The 18,310-nt window shown below is 42.1% G+C and overlaps 1 protein-coding gene across 3 annotated transcripts in view; it reads left to right on the top strand.

Moving 5' to 3' along the window:
• The first annotated feature begins 8,033 nt into the window (after positions 1–8,033).
• Positions 8,034–18,310, top strand: part of klf12b (Kruppel-like factor 12b) — a 37,704-nt gene continuing 27,427 nt past the window's right edge. Inside the window, exon 1 of one of the 3 annotated variants that reach the window (XM_046403501.1) lies at positions 8,034–8,206. In XM_046403501.1, coding sequence (XP_046259457.1) covers positions 8,113–8,206 — 94 coding nt within the window. In that variant the 5' untranslated portion in view covers positions 8,034–8,112. The other 2 variants (XM_046403504.1, XM_046403502.1) reach the window with 2 other exon arrangements.

Genomic DNA, 18,310 nt, shown 5'->3' with positions numbered 1-18,310 from the left:
TGGAAATTCCTGGAAGTAAGAAAAACTTTAGCTGGGTAAAAATAGACATTGTTTGGCTGTGATGTAATCCTGTGGCTGTATTCTAAAGTTTTCTTTCTGCTGCTGGTGTAGGCTCAACATATCGCTGAAAAGGGAAACTGATTTATTTTGGCTTAATATCAAAAAAACCCTGGCCTAATGAGGGAAGGCTTGCACAGAGTAAATCAAGTAGAAAATAAGCAGGGTTGAATTATTTTCAAAAGCCAGCATGCTATTAAACCAGAGCGGGCCCGTGGCTGCAGCTCATGAAAAGAAAACATTTCTGGGTTTTCTATCATACAACTTCTTGCTCTTAATATCAGCACCTCTTCATAGATACATAAACTTTCAGAAGGGCACCAAGTGCTTTACATCAGTCTGCTGCAGAAGTGTAGAGAAACATGTGTGCTCTAAAAAGTGTTCAAGACCCCTGCTATACAGTATATCTGCCAGCAGCCATGTATGAGCAAATGAGAGTTGAGGAGGCCTGGATAAGCAATACTGATCATGTACACTGTGCCGATGTTTTGAGACACTCAGCTACAAGTTACAGAGATGTATCTGCAAATGAACCTTCAAAATCACATTAACAGCAAGCTTGGAACAAGGAATTGATTTGTCTCCCAGACATTCACATCCTCTCACAAAGATGCAGCAATTGAAAATATTACGACTTGAGCCGTCCCTCCTGCACTTGCATTAGCGAGATAAGTTCTGCACCATGGCTTGCAAATATCTCAAGCAAACCTTGTCTCCACCCACCACAGTCTTATGTCTGGAAAAAAAGAAATCATTTGTTTTGCAGCAATCTGCGTCTTTTTGATTAACACCCCCATTCTACTTCCTTGGCGTGCCCCCGCCTCACCTCTCTTTCTTCCACCCTCTCCCTATACGCACATCCATCTCTGTGATTATTTAAACAGGTGCCAGAAAAACACTGTGACCCGTCTAATTTGGGCTATGTGAGAGCGTAGAGAAGAAGAGAGGGGCCCTGCGATTTTCCACACTCCCTTTTACCGAGTGGGGAAGTGGCGAGAGGGTGAGAGAGAAGCTGTTGCCATGGCTACCTGCTGGCAGCTTCTGTCCTTGTGTTTGGAGAGCGCTGGCTGTTCCCTCTCTACCCAATGCCTGGGAGGGAGGAAGGAGGTGATGGAGGTGGGAGTCTGAGAGGGAGTGGAAGAGGGAGGTGATGGGGGGAGTTTGGGAGGGCTCAAGCTGCCAAAAGGGAACAACACAAGGTCTCGCCGCTACGAAACCAAAGGGCTACTGGCTGGGAAAAGAGCAACAAAAGACAAATGCTGAGGGCTTGATCAATCCCTGGTCCACACACACACACACACACATACACACTGGTACTGATGACAGGCTTGACAGCAGTGGAGGGTGTGGAGGAGTGGCAGTGGATAATTGCTTCAGTGCTGCCACACAATTCAGGTGTCTCCATTGCTGTGCAAAGAGACTTATGGCTCAGCCACTGCTCACTGCATCCTCAGGTTAAAGCACAGAGCAACGTGGAGCTAACCAGAAGATAGATATTATCATCATCACACCTTTACATGTTTGGGCCCAGCTTCTGCTGTGGTGAACCTTCACAACATTCCATGGTGTCAAGGTGTTGCATTTGCACTTGGTGATTTCTCTAATGCCTGATGTTTCAGTCACAGCCTTTTCGTGGTACTCCTTGCAGCACTTCTCGTGTGCTCATAAATGACTCAGGTATTTCAGGATGGCTTCAGTGTCTCAGGCTCCACCCTGAGTCTAGCCACCCAGTAAGATGATCCAGGTAATGGATAGCTATGGAATGGACATCATACGGAGCTGGCAGTTCTAAAACACACAGGTCTCCTTGTTACTCTCCTAGTGACCCCTTCATCCTCTTAAGCTGAGGAGCCGCAGTTACTTTGTCAACTAATCCAAACTGTTTCCGTCTCTTTGTACCTTCTCTTGTGTCTTATCTTATTTGCCGAGTAAAAATGTGAGCTGCTTGCTACAGGCTCCCCCTTCCTTGAATGTGTCCCTATCAGGACTTTATTGTGTGTCTCTTTATTGGTGTTAAAGTTCATTCTAGGAGTGTGTATGTGTACAAAAGCTTTGCGGTTGCTATTAGACACAGCGTGCCTGGTGGTCATGCTGAAGCGTTCCCCTCCCCACCCCGCTCCCCCCCCTGGCAGGAGGCTGACCTTGGCAGGGCCTGACAGAGAGCTGGCCTGGAGGGGGATCCATGGAGCTCCACGCCAGCCCACTGAGCCAACCCACTGAGCCAACCCACTCAGTCTGTGCAGGTGTACTGACGCCTGGATAAACACACACACACACACACACACACACACACACACACGCTTGCATGCATAGCCACTAGACCAGGGGAGGCCCCCTGAGCAAGCAGATGTCCTAACGCTCCATTTCTCTGTGTTACCTTTCTTCTGGATTTCTCATGGTCATTTTCTTTTTATTCATTTTGATGTCCATTTTAATTCTTTAACTTTACTACATTCCTCTTCTACTTTCCTTTTACTTATTACTATTATAGATAGATTGATAGATAGATATACTTTATTGATCCCAGGCTCGGAAATTGCAGTGCAGCAGCAGCAATACACACAACAAGCTATACAAAAGTTGAAAATAACAATATAAAAAGTGGCAATATGAAATATATATACATGGCAATATAAAAAGTGTAAATACAACAAATAGACAGTGTAATGTTGCGCAAAAAAGTAGAAGTAGACTGTAAGGTGCCACTAGAATGTAAGGTGCAGTGAACCGACTGAGTAAAACATATAAAAAAAGTGCGTAACATATAAAGTGCGTATTGTAATTATTCTTGGTTTTCTACCAGACTTAAAATAGTGCAGATTGGTGAAGCCCAAAGAAACATGGCTAAATCACTTTTGTCACAGACCACAGAGTGCCACATTGTTATGTAATATTGTCTATTATATGATGTCAGATGCACATGAATAGAACATAAATAGAAGAATAAATGTATCTATCTAATCAGTACTTCATCCCTTACAACACTCTTCACCACTGTTCATTGCCGTAACATCCATGTAGCAGAATGCTAAGTGACCCTGCAGTACTTCTATGTCCTACTATTCAGTTGCCATCATTCACTGCAGGAATTCAGCAGTCTGTTAAAAAAAAAATCGAAGTCAAAATTACATTGAATAAATTCAAAGTCACAAAGGCATTGCATCATATGAGAAGCAGACCCTCGGAATGCGCTGCAGCACTGCAGAAAACACAGATATGAAAAAAGGATAAAAGGAAGGGGAACCAGAACATGTTTGGACTGTGTAACTTCATCAGGAAATACAAGATCAGGAGATCAGTTTATTATACTCAATCATAGTATACACTGTATATACAGTCCATTTCCTGTTAATTATGTCATGCAGACACTGAGTTATGAATTGATGAATTGGAATATGGAGATACATAAGAAAGTATAATAAAAACAAAAACATAAACAAAACAATACAAAAAAACAACAAAAAACAGGCACACACCATCTGATTTTAGTCTTTTTTCACTCCCTGATGAAGTTGAAGAAGACTTTGGCTTGTGCCAAAAAGACCTCCAGTCAAAAATGTGCTTTTCTTAATTTCACTTCATTTGATTGTTTGACCTTTACTCTGCAGAGCTTGAGAAGACATTCACTTACTGAAGGGGCAAAGTTTCTCTGTGTTGTCATAGAAGGAAAGCCATGACATGCACCGCGGCTCATCACGAGGGTTCGGGAATATTTCAAAAAAACGTTCGTTTGCAAATGTGAAGCTTGTGAAGCTCAGAGCAAGCGCTTCTCGTTTGTGTATGTGGCCCTATTGTGTTGGGCTCTGGGAACCATGTGGGACTGCAGGGGATAAAGAGTAGCTCCAGAGGTGAGCACTTTATTGTCTAGAAACCAGGGCTGTCTAACAGTATGAATTCTCCATCCTGCTTTCAAGGTTTCATCCTATTCTTGATTCTCAGTTTTCTCGCAGCCACATCACTTTTTGTATTTTATTGGTGTATTCACTTCTGTTCAGTTTTTCATTATTCCGTTCAAAATCCTTTGCAAAATACTTAAAAATCTGCTATAAATTATATTCTACAGTGAAGGAAAGGAAAGGCATACAATGTGAGTTTTTCATCTACTGATTACAGTGATGTCTGTATTGATTACAGTGATAACTCAACCAACAATAAAAGAGAATGCCATCCCCATCTCCCCACCTCCCACCCCCCATCCTGACTGTGCAGTAACAGGTTGTGTTTAGCTTCTCTGTTCCCTACTTCCTCGTCTGGCACGTTTGTTCTTTCAGTCCAGAGTCTAAAGTTCAGCCAGAGACAACAGGAAGGGAGCATCACATCGCTCATCGCCCTGCATTTCACAACATACACACACACACACACACACACACACACACAGACAAGATATTTTTCAGTACAGGCTTCCTTTCCACAGTAAGAATACTCGCCCCCTCAGTGTAGAAATTTTTTAGCGTGTGACTAAACGATGAATGGTGTTACAATAATTTGATGAGATTGGGTCAGATGATGCAAGGGAGAAATGTGTAATGATAATGCTCTTCTTGATGCCTTACAGCTTATTATGCCGTTTCACAAATGATCCCCCCAGACACCCACATCGTCTTTGAACTGCTCCCACCCTAGGGTGACACATTAGCAACCTATCTGGAGCTGGGGAGAGGTGCTCGTGTCTCAGGTGTTTAATAAGCATTACAGGGGGCATCAGGGAGAAGCTGGGAGCACTGACTCGAGCCCCTGACAACCTCCAGATAACTCCCATTCCATGTCTACTCCATCCCTCCTGTGATCCCTCCCCCCTATGTCCCTCACACCATCATCCTCATTCTTCCTCTTCTTCAAACTCTTATCTAACAGATCTCGGTAGCTTGCTCCAATCTTTTCCATCCACACTCCTCCCTCGATGCGCCTGTTTGTGCTCCACTCTGCCTGCCTTCCTTCGACACATGCCAGGACTCCTGGGGCACCAGTTACACAGCGAGGATTTCATTTGAAAGAGCTCCTCAGGACGTCATTATAAGGATCATCAACAGGCCTTATGGCCGATGTTACATTAGCGTTCCATCACACACAGAGCCTTCAAAGCACCTATTAACTAGTCAGCCCTCTCATCCCGCAAATCAGAATTTTTCTCTGAGATCAAGTAATGTCGTATTAATTTGTAAATGACCATTGTCATGTACAAATGTACTCAAGACCATGATGTTAATAATCATATGTCTGTAATTTGAAGTGTCTCTGGTTTTTATGACCTGCACTGCACAGATTCACTGACTGCTTGAAACAACAGGTAGTTGAATAGAAGGTTTGTCAGATTATGCTGAGATGAGACTGACAGTTTGATGGTATTTTGCAATCAGAACATGTTGCATTTGCTTTGCGTGCCACAGTGTGCACTTTATGTTATCACATAGCTTCTGCTTCAAGAATATGCACAATTGAGTTATTTTATACGTGCATCTTTTTCACCCCACGTTCATGGGATTTTCATTTTTGTTTCTTTATTCCTCAGACATCTGCTCATTTCCAAGAAAAATTCCACTTAGAGGTTCATCTGGTTGTGAAAAGATTTGTGTATTGACCATTCCAGTACTCAAAAAATGCAAAAACTGCAGTAAATATTTGGTTGTGTGTTCAACAGTTGTTCAGTTTTTTTAGAGCTGTTCTTATGGTGTGATTATTTGGTAGGTGGCTTAGTATTGTAGTAGGTGTCATGGTAACCACACACAAAAGGCTTTTGGAGCTTTACTGAGGATAGACATTGTGTAACACAGTCTTATTTCACCCCTATTCAACAAAAATTGGGGTGAAACTGATGTAAAACTCTCAATTACTGTATACTGGTGTGAGCTATGATAGGGCTTTTAAAATGTATTTGACGATATAATTTTTAGATAATCTATCAAAACGCATAAATATCATGTTTAAAGCAAGATTTAACCACCGTTCTGTAGCCAAATGGTTTTACAGTCTGCAATTATATCCCATTAGAATTTACACCATGGCCAGATCATCCCTCCACTCTATTATTCTATCCATCCATTTATTCAACCAACTCCTCTTCCCATTGGACACCTAGAGCCCCTCCTATCCAAGCAGCCACAAAATACACTTCTTAATTCACCCACATACATTCACCCAACCATCCCGCTATCCAGCCTATCCAACCTTATTAATCTCATCCTCCATCCCTTTCATTCCATCCTCTCGTCTCCACCCAACCATTTTATCCCCCATTCATTGCAAACAGAAGACATACAGTATCTGAGGTGAAACAGCATGAATATTAAGTGGGTAGCATTTGGATCAGTCTCACTGTACGACTGTCTTTTTCCCCTCTCTATCAGCTCTGGCTCTCTCAATCAAGCTTCTCCAGCAGCTTCATGATAAAGAGTGGTATGAGCTCCATCAGCCATGCAGATGAGTCCTGCTTCCTTTACCTTAATTAGAGCTCTCAGGGGACTGGCTGTGGGCGCTGAGCAGTATCAGCATCAGCCTCTCATACCACAGAGATCCCTTTCATCAAGTCGGAGAACACCAGGATGAAAATTGACATGGGCACAGTGGCTCAGGCACTATACAGAAGAGAATTTAAAAGCGGTTATTATCGGGACATGTTCCTGCCTGTTATTCAAGGCTGGTCACTTAAACAGCAGGCAGAAAAGTAGGATTTTATTGTAAGAATAGGAACTAAAAGCCAACCGTGAGGAGAGAAATAGTACGTCTATTATTCATACAAACTCATAAATATGAGCCAAGACAGCCTGTTAGACCTAAAAGTTGATTTATTGATTCAATCTGTAATTTCAATAATCAGCTGATAGCTTTGGATAGCTTTTTTGAAATCCTAAATACCCCAAATTAATTGATAACAGCATCTCAGCCATGAACATTTGCTGTTTTTTAGACTATAAAAGCAGATCGAATATCTTTGGGTTTTGACTACATCAAACTGAAAAAAAAACAGCGTTGATGCACAATTTTCTAACATATTAGAGAGATAATTATTAATCAGTTAATCGTAATAAAATAGTTTTTACTTATAATCAACTAACTACATTTTCTTGATGGATTATAAAAATTAGAATTGGTTGGCTTCCACCCAGTGTATTGATCAGTTAGTTACATATTGAAGATTTGTTACAGCTGCGACATTTGTTTGTAAACACAATACACACTGTAGTGACCAAAAGATTATATTTTTCATCTGCATTTATTTATTTATAACAGACATAATCAACATTTCAGTAAATGTGCCAGCTGACTAATTCTCTACTGCAGCTCTTTGGCAAGATGTTTCTAAACCTATAAAATGATAAAATTTACACAACAAAGATTGCAAGATGCCATCAATGTCTCATTTCACTGATTAATCCCTTGGTTCATTGAACACATCTCCTCCAATATTCAAAGAATGATCAAACATACACGTGTACACATATACAGTACATATGTATATTGATTAAGAAATAATCACATGTAAATGTATTCATAACTAACTAACTTAACAAGCTTCCATTATATCACTGTCAGTTGCGATAGTTTTTATTCACTGGATGATTATTATTTCGCAAAGTTATGCTAAATTCCTGTCAGAACATTAGCTGGTTAAATAGCATAAATTCAGTGCATTAACTTACAAAAGACCTCACTAGTGAATTTTCAAATCTTTTAGATTTAATAAAAATAAATTACAAGTTGAAATGTTTTTATTCAAATATCTTCAACCATATTTAAAGTCACCATCAAAATATTTTACATTCAAGTTTGATTATATGTGCAATCAGATTAATCATCATCAAAAAGAATAATAAGGATTTTTTTAAAAAAAAATCACTCGGCTAAAAAAAAAAGTGTTTAGTTGCAAACCGACCATAGTTGAAATAATTTGCCCGCACACTTTCCCTCTCTGTCCCCTTTAAACGGGGAGGTGCTCCGGTGCTCACCCCCAGCCCGGGGCTCTCCGCTGCGCTCCGGGAGGGGTAGAGAAGGAGTTCGGGCTGGCTGAGAGCGGACGCGTCGGAAATCTCCCCGGAGGGGCCCCGTGTAATTCGATGCATGCTGTTAAAGCTTAGAGTATATTGTCTTCCCTTTGCTTATGAAGCCTCCACCCACCGGCCCACCCTACATTTAGCGGATCATGTGACTCGGGGTAAGTCATTTGCAAGTACAACAGTTCTCTGTGCGCTCCCATTCATTTCCTGAGAACTGCCTGAGCTGAGCAGCTGAGAGGCAGAAGGGGAGGGAGCTGCTCACTCACATACACTCACACACATTATCACACACACACACACACACATACACTACACACTCACTCACACACACACACATACACACGTACAAACACGCAGAGTGAGAGGAGAGAAGAGGAGAGGAGAGGGAGAGGAGGAGAGGAGACAGAGAGGACTGTAGAAAGGAAAACAGTCTCCTAGTCTCCACGGCTCTGCAGCTTCTGACAAGGTCTGTGCATTTTTCTCGTCCTGTTCCTCCACTGGCTGCTGCTGTGTGTTTCATTTGTCACGTTGTTGGGCTTTGTGCTTGTGTTCAGTGCGTTCTCGTTCAGCTGTCATTTCTCTGTCAAGGCAGATGACAGCTCAGATCACCTATGGCATTGTGTTTGGTGTCTGTCAGTGGGGGGGTGGGGGGTGGACAAGAGGACCCTGCATGGTGCTGACTGGATATGAAACACCTAATTCCAATGTAAATTCATAATCTGTCATGACAAGTGAGAACAAAAGTGATTATACACTAACTGACCACAGGGCATGAGCAGCATCCTGACTTTACAGTGCCGGCACCAGTTGTGAAGTCTCTTATGTCTCACTTATTTACCTCTGAAGCAACTTCAAAGCGTATCAGTTTGTTGTAGAACAACACTGACTGAGTGTCTTGGTGGGGAATATAAGAGTGTGAAGTGAGACAGCACCGCACCAAACTCTCTCTCAACACTTCTCGCTGGAAAAAAAGTTTGCTGCTCGTCTGAGTTTTGTGCATGCCTTAAGACAGTTCTGTGTCTGTGTGCATTTGTGTGAACCTTTGTGGCATGTATGTGTGAGACAGACTCGTTTACCCACCATTTCCTCCTATACTAGCAGCTTAGAGACCGAAACGAGGCTGTTAGCAACGGGTTAAACATTAGGAGGCTCGGGTAGCGGAGGAAGGACACTGGGGTGTGCATTTGTGTGTGTGTGGGAGTGTTGCAGGGGTGGTGTCTTGGATGTCATCGGCAGCACTCTCACTACCAGGGTAATAGTCATTGGTATTGATGGGTGGCTGTCAGAGAGGCAGAGAGCCACCAGGTTGGAGAGAGTGGCCGGGGGCTGGCCCTTGGCTGTTATTTTCAATTACAGGGGACTGGGGCAGAGCTGACAGCAAAGGCATTTGTACATCCAGTAAGGGGGAGGAGGGTGTACGTTAGTGGGGGTGGGGGTGGGGGGTAGAGAGGACTGTGGTGTTACGGTGAGAAGAGGGGAGGGCGTGCAGCAAGAGAGAGCAGGAGGGAGGGAGAAGAGTGGGAGGGGGATGAGACTCTGGCCTCTGCTCTTGGGTTTGATGTGGAAACTGAGCACTGACCTCTGTGACTTTACCCCCGCGTTGTGGAGAGGCCCTGCCTTGGCTTTAACTGTGTGACAGCAGCATGGTGTTTGTATGTGTGTGTGTGTGTGTGTGTGTGTAAGTGGGGGTCTCATCCACAAAAAAAAGGATAGGGGGGAAGGTTGGGTCATGTGTATGTGGATGAGACCTCCTGCCGCTCACGGATGTTCAGCGAGTGAGATTAGTGCCCATTTAAACTCTCACTTAAATCCATTTACAAAGGGGCCTTCTCCCTGTGCATGAATAATCAGGCTGATATTACCACACTTGGAGAGAAGAATCATATTGGAAGAAGTATCTTATATTGGAGCTCTGAAACAGAAAAGATATCATCATAATTCTGCAGGTTGTTTTTATTGACAACAATATTCACAACAATATGATAAAATGCTGAATAGTTTAATTTAAATTGCTGCAACATTGGACCACAGTGCGTCAGCTAGTTTTCCACTGAACTGAACACTGCTTGATCCAGCAATGTACTGTACCTACCACTAAACTGAAGACAGTCTGAATCAGCGTTGAACATCAGGGCTACATCAACAGTGATGTCTGTTCACTTACCCATACTAAAATTAAGTTGGACAGTGATGCGATTGGTTAGTTTGGAAAAAACTGAATGATTTTTTCTTATTTTAAATTGTTTTAAGCCATCCTTTTGTAATGTTTTGATTGACATCTTCTAAACAAAACTTCATCATGAAGCGTTGTCATAGAGAGGAGGCCTGGTCAATAATTCAAACAAGTCCTCCAAATTAAACAACAAAACATATTGTTTGTCTATGCAGATTATATTGTTAGTCAGTGCCTAAACACTATGGTTAAGGTTTGTCTGGTTAGGTTTAGGGGAAGATCATGGTTTGGTTTAAAATGACAACTCAAGTTTAAAGTTAGTGGCCCTTCAACATCACAATTACCATAACAACCATTTGGTTGAGGTTAGGAAATGATTAAGGTCATGGTTAGATGATTGACTCTCCTCATACATGGACTGATTCTCCTCATACTCAAACAGGTGCTGCGGCTTGTATTTTTGCTGTATTGTCTTCTTTGATTGTTCATGCAGTACATACACTTAGCCATGTTGTTCAAATCCTGATTTTTCTATAACACAAACTATACAGGTATTACCATGAACAGTATGGTTAACACCCCTGGTTGTTTTACCCCACAGCTGCCTGATCAAACTGCTGCTGTCAGTCTAATTCCTTCAAGGGCTCAACCCCCCACCCAAGACACGGTCCAGGGGCTTATGATTGTGATCAGTGCAGGTCGGGGTGTGGGGGGAACTCAATTAAAAAGCCAGTCACCGTCGGATAGATTTTATCTGTCCATCAACACTGCTCTGCCCAGCGCATTTAATTGCTCGGCAGGATTCCCCCACTAAAGGCATCATCTGTCTGCCACAGATCACAACGCACAAATTGGGCGCGTGTTGACAGATTGAATCTTTCAGGAAGAAGTGACATGCTCTAGTATGTGCAGTCCAACAGGGTGTACACTCACTGTCTTATTCCAGGAGAAGTGAAATTCGCTGTATTACCCCTAATCAGTTGGGTTAACTGCTGACATATTGACTGGTGGCTGTATCATTGATCCAGGGGGGGGTGTTATGGAGTGTATCGCCATTGATTGCAGATAGACTGCAGTTCACTTTATGGCTGGATTCATTTGGGTCCTCGACAGTAAGCCAAGGCCAAAGAGAAATGAGGCAGATTATAGAGATGGGTTGTGCTCCAGGTGCATTGTGGGATATCCTGTGGCCCCTGATAATAGAGGTGGCATTGCGCAAAACCTGAATTATCAGTCACAGGAGACTTATGCCATACGCAAAGACCCTCAAACACATACACGATGACACACTCACCCACAGGATCCTACAATAGACTAGCATGTCAAGGACATACATATGCAATGTGAGAGACAGACTGCATCCAAATATATGGGTGACTTTGTATATTGATAGATATGGCTGTCCGCAAACTAAATCGACAGGACAAAAAGATCATCGATCAAGAGCCTAAAACATCCAAAACATCTGCTGTTTTGCTATTCTAATAGCATGACATGCATCAGTTGATGTGTCGAACTTCCTGTGTGTGAAATAAGACTAAAATTGATAGTGATAGCTGTGAGGTGAACTCCCCTTGCTGTCATTTCACCGTGTCAGAAGAAGACATGACAAAATGTTCTCCTGTTGCGATCTCTCTTGTGGATTCAACCTCTGACCCCAGTGTCCACCCCACGTTTGTTTACCAAAACTGAGTTAAGGGTGCACACAGAGTGCTAGAACATGTGTGTTTTGTGACTTTGTGTGTGTGTTTTAGAGAGAGAGAGAGAGAGCATGGAAAGTATTGTGCAACAGCCAGTGACTCTGGCTGATAGTTTGAATTGCAAACGCAAACTGAATGACCTACAATTTAACGTGTGGTTGCAGTTTGCCTCACCAGTGTAAGAGCTTATATTCTGATGCACAGAAAAACTATCATCAGACAACAAACACACTTAGTAGAGGTTGAATTTAAGACAAAGCCTAACCAGCACGTTGATCCAAGTTTTTTTTCTAGTAATGACACCACTGTCTCTAGAGCAGCACACTCGCTGCTTACTGGAAATGACTCATGTAGCAGAGCTTGCCCCCAGACTTAAGGTTACTTGACACGTTTCCATGGTTAAAATGGAAAGGTGTGTCACTGGAAGGCTTGTCTATATGTGCTAATGTTTCTCCTTTCAACCTAGTGTATATTTTACTTTTGCCAAATATGGTCAGTGAACATGGGGAAGGACAAAGGGAAGGAAGCCAAGAAAAGAGGATGGAAGAGCATTCAAAGTCAGCATTTTCTGAGTGTTTTGAAAACCCTTTTTTGAGCTGGTTTTACAGAAAGAGTTTCCCTGCAAAATCATCGGGGAGTTACATCTCTACATCCCCAATACAGATGGTTTCAGCAGACCTGTGTAAGGATGCTGCATAAACACTTTGAGTTTTGTTTCCATTTGTACTGTAGGTCAACTGTTAGGAAAGGAAATTATGCATACAACATGTGGAATCCATTTGGGGTGCCTGTGGCATTCCACAGCCTCTTTGCCTTCAACACAACCAAACGTAGGTTATACTATGGACCATAACTCCTCTCAATTAGCTGCTTCAACCAGGTATCAGCACGGCACAGCATCAATTGAGAAAGAGAGGAAAAATAATCGAAGTGAAGGTGTGAGTAGAGGAGTGATAGAGGTAAACACAGCTGGCTTTTATTGAGTGGTGCTGAAGAGCTGGCATTGGTCAAATCAAGAGGAAAAACTTGTAATCGTGTGCACATTTGATGTAACAAGTGTCAGTGTGCTGGAATGTTATGGTTGGTCTGTTGTTATGTGTTTGCATGTGCCATGCATCAGGGTGGATTTGGTTGCGTCAGCAGGAAGTGAGGTTAAATGGGGTAGGCACTTCGTAATGCTGCGTCAAGAGGGATCTGTGTGCTTCTGTGTTGTGTATGTGCCTGTGCCTATACACATATAGCTTTGTTTGTATTACGGTAGATAGCTAGTGAGAAAAAAAGGGCACAGTGAAAAAAATAAAAGAAAGTGTTGGAGCTGGTTATTATTTCTATGTGACTTGTTTACAGTAGATGCTGTAGATGAGTCAGTGTGTATTGTTACCTCTGCATACTTGCATTGTACAGTTATTGTAAAACATCTAGGTCGATCTTTGAGAGTGCATGTGAGTGCACATGTGCTGTGATGCATGCAGTAGACAAGCTATTGTGAGTAGTATGTACACAGTGCATATGTTGGGGGAAGGGGGATCGCTCATACACACATTAAGACATACATGTGTAACACAAGCGCTGACACACACACATACACGCCATCAGAGGAGCCTAGGGGGATATAAGGCAGTAGCCTAGTCTAAGAACACCCCCCCCATTTAGGGCAGGAGTGTACTGTACTGTCATCCCTTGGGGAGGGGAGGAAAAGCGAATGAGTGTGTGGGTGGTTGGTGGTGGTGGTAGTGATGGAAAGGATGCAGGTTACTGTGGGGATGCTAATCTAATGCAACCCCACCTTCCTGTTAGAAATTGGAGCATGGTTTTACTCTGACCTTTGGCTCCAGCACATAGAAAACTCGCATGATAGGAGCACTGATTGGCTGTCATGATCCACTTGCTTATACCTTCACATTATGTCCTCATGGGGTTTTGTTCTTAGCACAGACTGTCTACAATATTTGCTGTTTTCTATTTTGTAATGGTTTCCTTACTCTGCAGCTGACTAAGTATTGATAAGAAAATAATCACAAGGTTTTCCAGTAATTTATTTACTGTGAATTCTGTACAGGACTGTGTTCACGATGCATCTCTGTCATGTGAGATAATTAAGTGATGCAGTGTGGTCACCTCAACCTGGGACCTGTGAGCTTAGAGTAAATAAGAGACGAGAACAGTGTCACTGACTGCAATTTTTATTGATTCGCTGGAGCTAGCCTCTTTCTTTCGATCTGCCTCTCTCACGCGCACATACAGTATTACCAGTATTACCCTACAGTGTGTAAACTTCACCATTAGCATGCAAAGAATCTTCCTGAAAGGTTGTGCCAATTACTCCTCCTGGTTTGCTAGGCTCTACCTCCCCCTCCTTTGGTGCAACTGAGGTTTTTGTGTCAGGCTATTTTAGATGCACAGCCACTGACCCTACTGCATTTACTGAGGTGTGTTTGTGTGTGTGTGTGTGTGTGTGTGAGAAGGGTGTTCTAGAGAGGTCACCCGATTATGTTGAAGAACTAAATACGCATAGTGTATTGGCTCTTCAGGAGCTGTTTTGTGGCATCTGCTTGTGGTTTCTTGAACGCCAAACTCAATCCAGCCCTCACACAGAATATTTAACTTATTCTTTCTCATGATTACATCAAAATGATCTTCAATTGAACATAAACGGTCTGGAATGGTGTCACAAATTGCTTTGACTTCTAAGTGGAAGCTCGCTTGAGTAATGCCACCTCACTTTAGCACTGTCACGGTCACAGCTTATTTAGCTGGTTCTCTGCTGCATTTGAGGCACATGATGCAAGAGGATGTCAGACTCTTCTGTTTACCTCTCTGTGGAGCACTGTGGAGGAGTGTGTGTGTGTGTGTGTGTATTTGTGCGCGTGTTAGTTTGTGTGTGCACACTGTAGGTGTGAGTGGGTGGCTTGTTTGTGTTGAATGGGCATCTTTATTCTTCTTTCATGAGCACAGCAGCAATATTGAGAGACAGAGTTGTGTGTCTGTCTCTTAATCTAAGATAAATATGGTTCATTGTGGGTGCAGGCGGAGGTCACAAGGTTTGTGTGTGTGGCAACCAGATTGTATCAGAGCAGGGGCCCAGGAAGTCTGCTTTATAAGAAGTGCGTTTGACACACAGACAGAGACACAGACAACCCAGAAAGTGACCGACTCCTCTTTTCGCTTTGAGTGTTTCCTCTCAGAATAAGTCGCTTCTTCATTTCCCACAGTTTCACTGGTGGAGGTGGGGAGCTTTCACAAAGACAAAAAAGCTCCAAAAAAATGTTCAAATTCACAAAAGATTCCCCCTTCATTCTAACTGATATTTTAGACAGGTTGATTAAGAAATGCAAGGTATTGAATTTTTTTAAAGAGACATTATCTGGTTAAAGTATTATCACTGACACAACTTACATTTAACTGTCACCTGCTTGGTTTGCATAAGTATGTTTGGGCTGACTTTTTAATGACAACATGGGAGATTGGTTGTTCAGTGTGTTTAGTTGTGTTTCAGCATATTGTTTGAGCACCTTTTATTAAAACCTATATATATATATATATATATGTGTGTGTGTGTGTGTGTGTTTGTGCGTGCGTGTGTGTGTGTGTGTGTGTGCTAGTAAAGGCAGTGGACTTGAGATGCATCCGGCGACCTCATCCCCCTCATCCTGACAGGATTACTGACACAGGATCCCCCTGCCCCTGGCAGAAATAGCAAGGACCCAAGGGCAATCCACCAGAATATGGGAACTTCCATGGACCTCACTAGTGTGCAAATGTGTGTTGTTTGTGTGTTTTTTTGTGTGTGTGCATTTGTGTGTGTATCTGCATGGGTATAAATGGAGTTGTTTTCCTCCCAGGTGCTGAGCTCCTCGCTTAGCCAGGAACATACTCTCTCTCACAGACAGACAGACAGACTCACACAACCACACACACACACACACACACACACACACACACACAAGCAACCCCCCCCACCCCCACCCCCATATTACCTATCTGACTCATCAGTCACTGCTCCTGCTGTACAGAGAGAATTGACTGTATATTATATTGCATATTGTACATGAAGGAACATTTCTGTATGATTCTGTGTGAGACATGTGCAGGAACTTACATAATGAGGTCATTGTGCAGGGATAAAAAGTTGGCACTCCACATTGTTGCTGAGCCCATTTCCATGTACAAATACTGTATCCCCCCCCATAGCCAGACTCAGTTAACCTTTTGTTGAACCCATTCTTCTTTGTACAAAATGCGCTTATGATTAAATATCTTGCTGTTCCCCATAAAACAGATCTTTTAAAACTACAAAACCAAAGGTCTCTAATCTTTGAAGAGTCCCACAGTGTGTCTGTTTTCCTAAATTGGGTCAGAAATATACATTTTTGCACAGCAAGATTTTCTCAAAGTTGAGTTTCACCACAGTGGATCCTGATTTGTATTCAGATGCACATATCAGTCAGATCAATACTCACCCTTTGCCATCTCCGTTTAGCCTGTGCAAATTATTATCCATCTTTGTAGCAGTCTCAGCTTATTCTCTTTGTTTGTCTCATTTTTTTCCTGTACATGGCGTTTTTTGACAAGCATTTGGTTGATAATATTCTCCATCAGAGCCAGATTGAAGAGTGGTCATGCAAGGCATATTCCATTGAGTGATCAGTCTTAGAGTATTCTGTTGCTGATGGTAAGTTGATGAAATAAAATTATCCTTTGCTATGTGTTTATCATGTAGCCGAGTTTTGTGATGTCGAGAAACAGGACCTTCTGTGGATTTTGAATTATAGGCTTCATGTCTGAGTGCAATAGGAAGCCCACTCATTCATGTACGTCACATCAAATTCAACAAGAAGTGAAGGTTGTATAGTATCAGACAGATAGAGGATGACATTCAGTTAAAACTGATGGGACCTGATAAGCTCCCATGTTTTTCTTTATGTCCTACAGATGAAAACATCCAACATGTAAGAAGTGTATTCTTTCTAATAATAGCTGTGTTCATAAAGAATGCTAGGTTTTCCCTCTGTGGAACTGATTTAGTCCCAGAGGAAAAGGGCAGGGTGTTTTGAGGTGAAGTGCATCAGTTGAGTGCATCTCTAAGGGATTTTTAACCCTAAAGGGGAACTTTTTTTTTTCAAAGGGTAGTGCATATAAACTGTAATTTGATACCATTGTGCTTGTTGGGGTTTATTGAAGTCCACGCTTCTATGAGCAGCGAGGTAGCGGCACGCTGCTCTCTTGAGCCCCATTCAAAAATGTCCCAAAAGCATCCAAAAGACCTCACTTGCTGCTCCTGCCAAGGAAAATACGGCTTATGAAATGGAAATTCTGAGACCATTCACAGAGTGCCAGGAATGATTAAAAAAAAAAAAAAAGACTATGTCCATCTCAGTACATCTAGGAGTGAACACACATGCTCACTTTGCTCACACAGACACGCACACAAATCAAAAACATCAGTACTGTTTACCTGGTCTGTGCTGTTTGTAGTTAGAAAGTAACTAAAGGGGAACTCCACCAGTTTAATGCATGAACATCAGTTACCTCATCATGGCAAGTACTACTCAGCTTGTGAAAACAAGTGGTTTTGTGTCCTCTGGACCTCTGAAGGAAGCATTGTCAAGTCTGATAAAATAAACTTTGATGACAAATTTTTGACACAATATCTGAGGTACAGACAGAGACCATCAATGTGTCTGAACACAGAGAGAAAAACGCTATGGGAGCATTTTTGGAGTTTTTCCACTTCTTCCCTTTTAGAATATGTATATGTATACAAGCAGAAAAAATTTCACTTCATACTATTTGAAGATGATTATCACAACCTGATATTTAGACTATGTATGGATAACTGAATGTCTGAAGGGAATCTGTGCTAGTGTGTGGTATATATATATATATATATATATATATATATATATATATATATATATATATATATATATATATTTCATATATATATATATATATATAAATATATAAATATTATATAAACATATAAATATATATATATATATATATGAAAGTTTCTGAGTTTGTGGTGGGGGGGCAGCACTGAACTGTGTGGGTTGAAAGTTCTGTGAACCTTTGAACACACCAAGTGCTGTTATTTGCCTGGGTGCAGTTACTCTTTAAGCAGTAACTCTGCGGGGAACTGTTTGAATGGGCTTTCAAGACCAGAATGAGGCCAACAAGATGAAGTCATGAACATGACACAGCTTAACATGAAGCAGACTGAGGTTGAGATCTTAAAATCAGCTGCGACTCAGCTGTGGTTCTGTTGTGTCCACACTGCTAGCACCAAAGACGTAACGGGGCCTTTATTTTCCAAAGTCTGCAGTAGTATCACTCGGCCTTTACTACTAAAAGTTGCTCCTCTGTGTCTCAAAAGAGAGGAAGTGGAG

This window comes from Scatophagus argus, chromosome 11 (assembly GCF_020382885.2).
Source record: "Scatophagus argus isolate fScaArg1 chromosome 11, fScaArg1.pri, whole genome shotgun sequence".
NCBI lineage: Eukaryota > Metazoa > Chordata > Actinopteri > Scatophagidae > Scatophagus > Scatophagus argus.
Note: the sequence above shows the minus strand (reverse complement) of the source record. Positions and strands in the feature narration are given on the sequence as shown.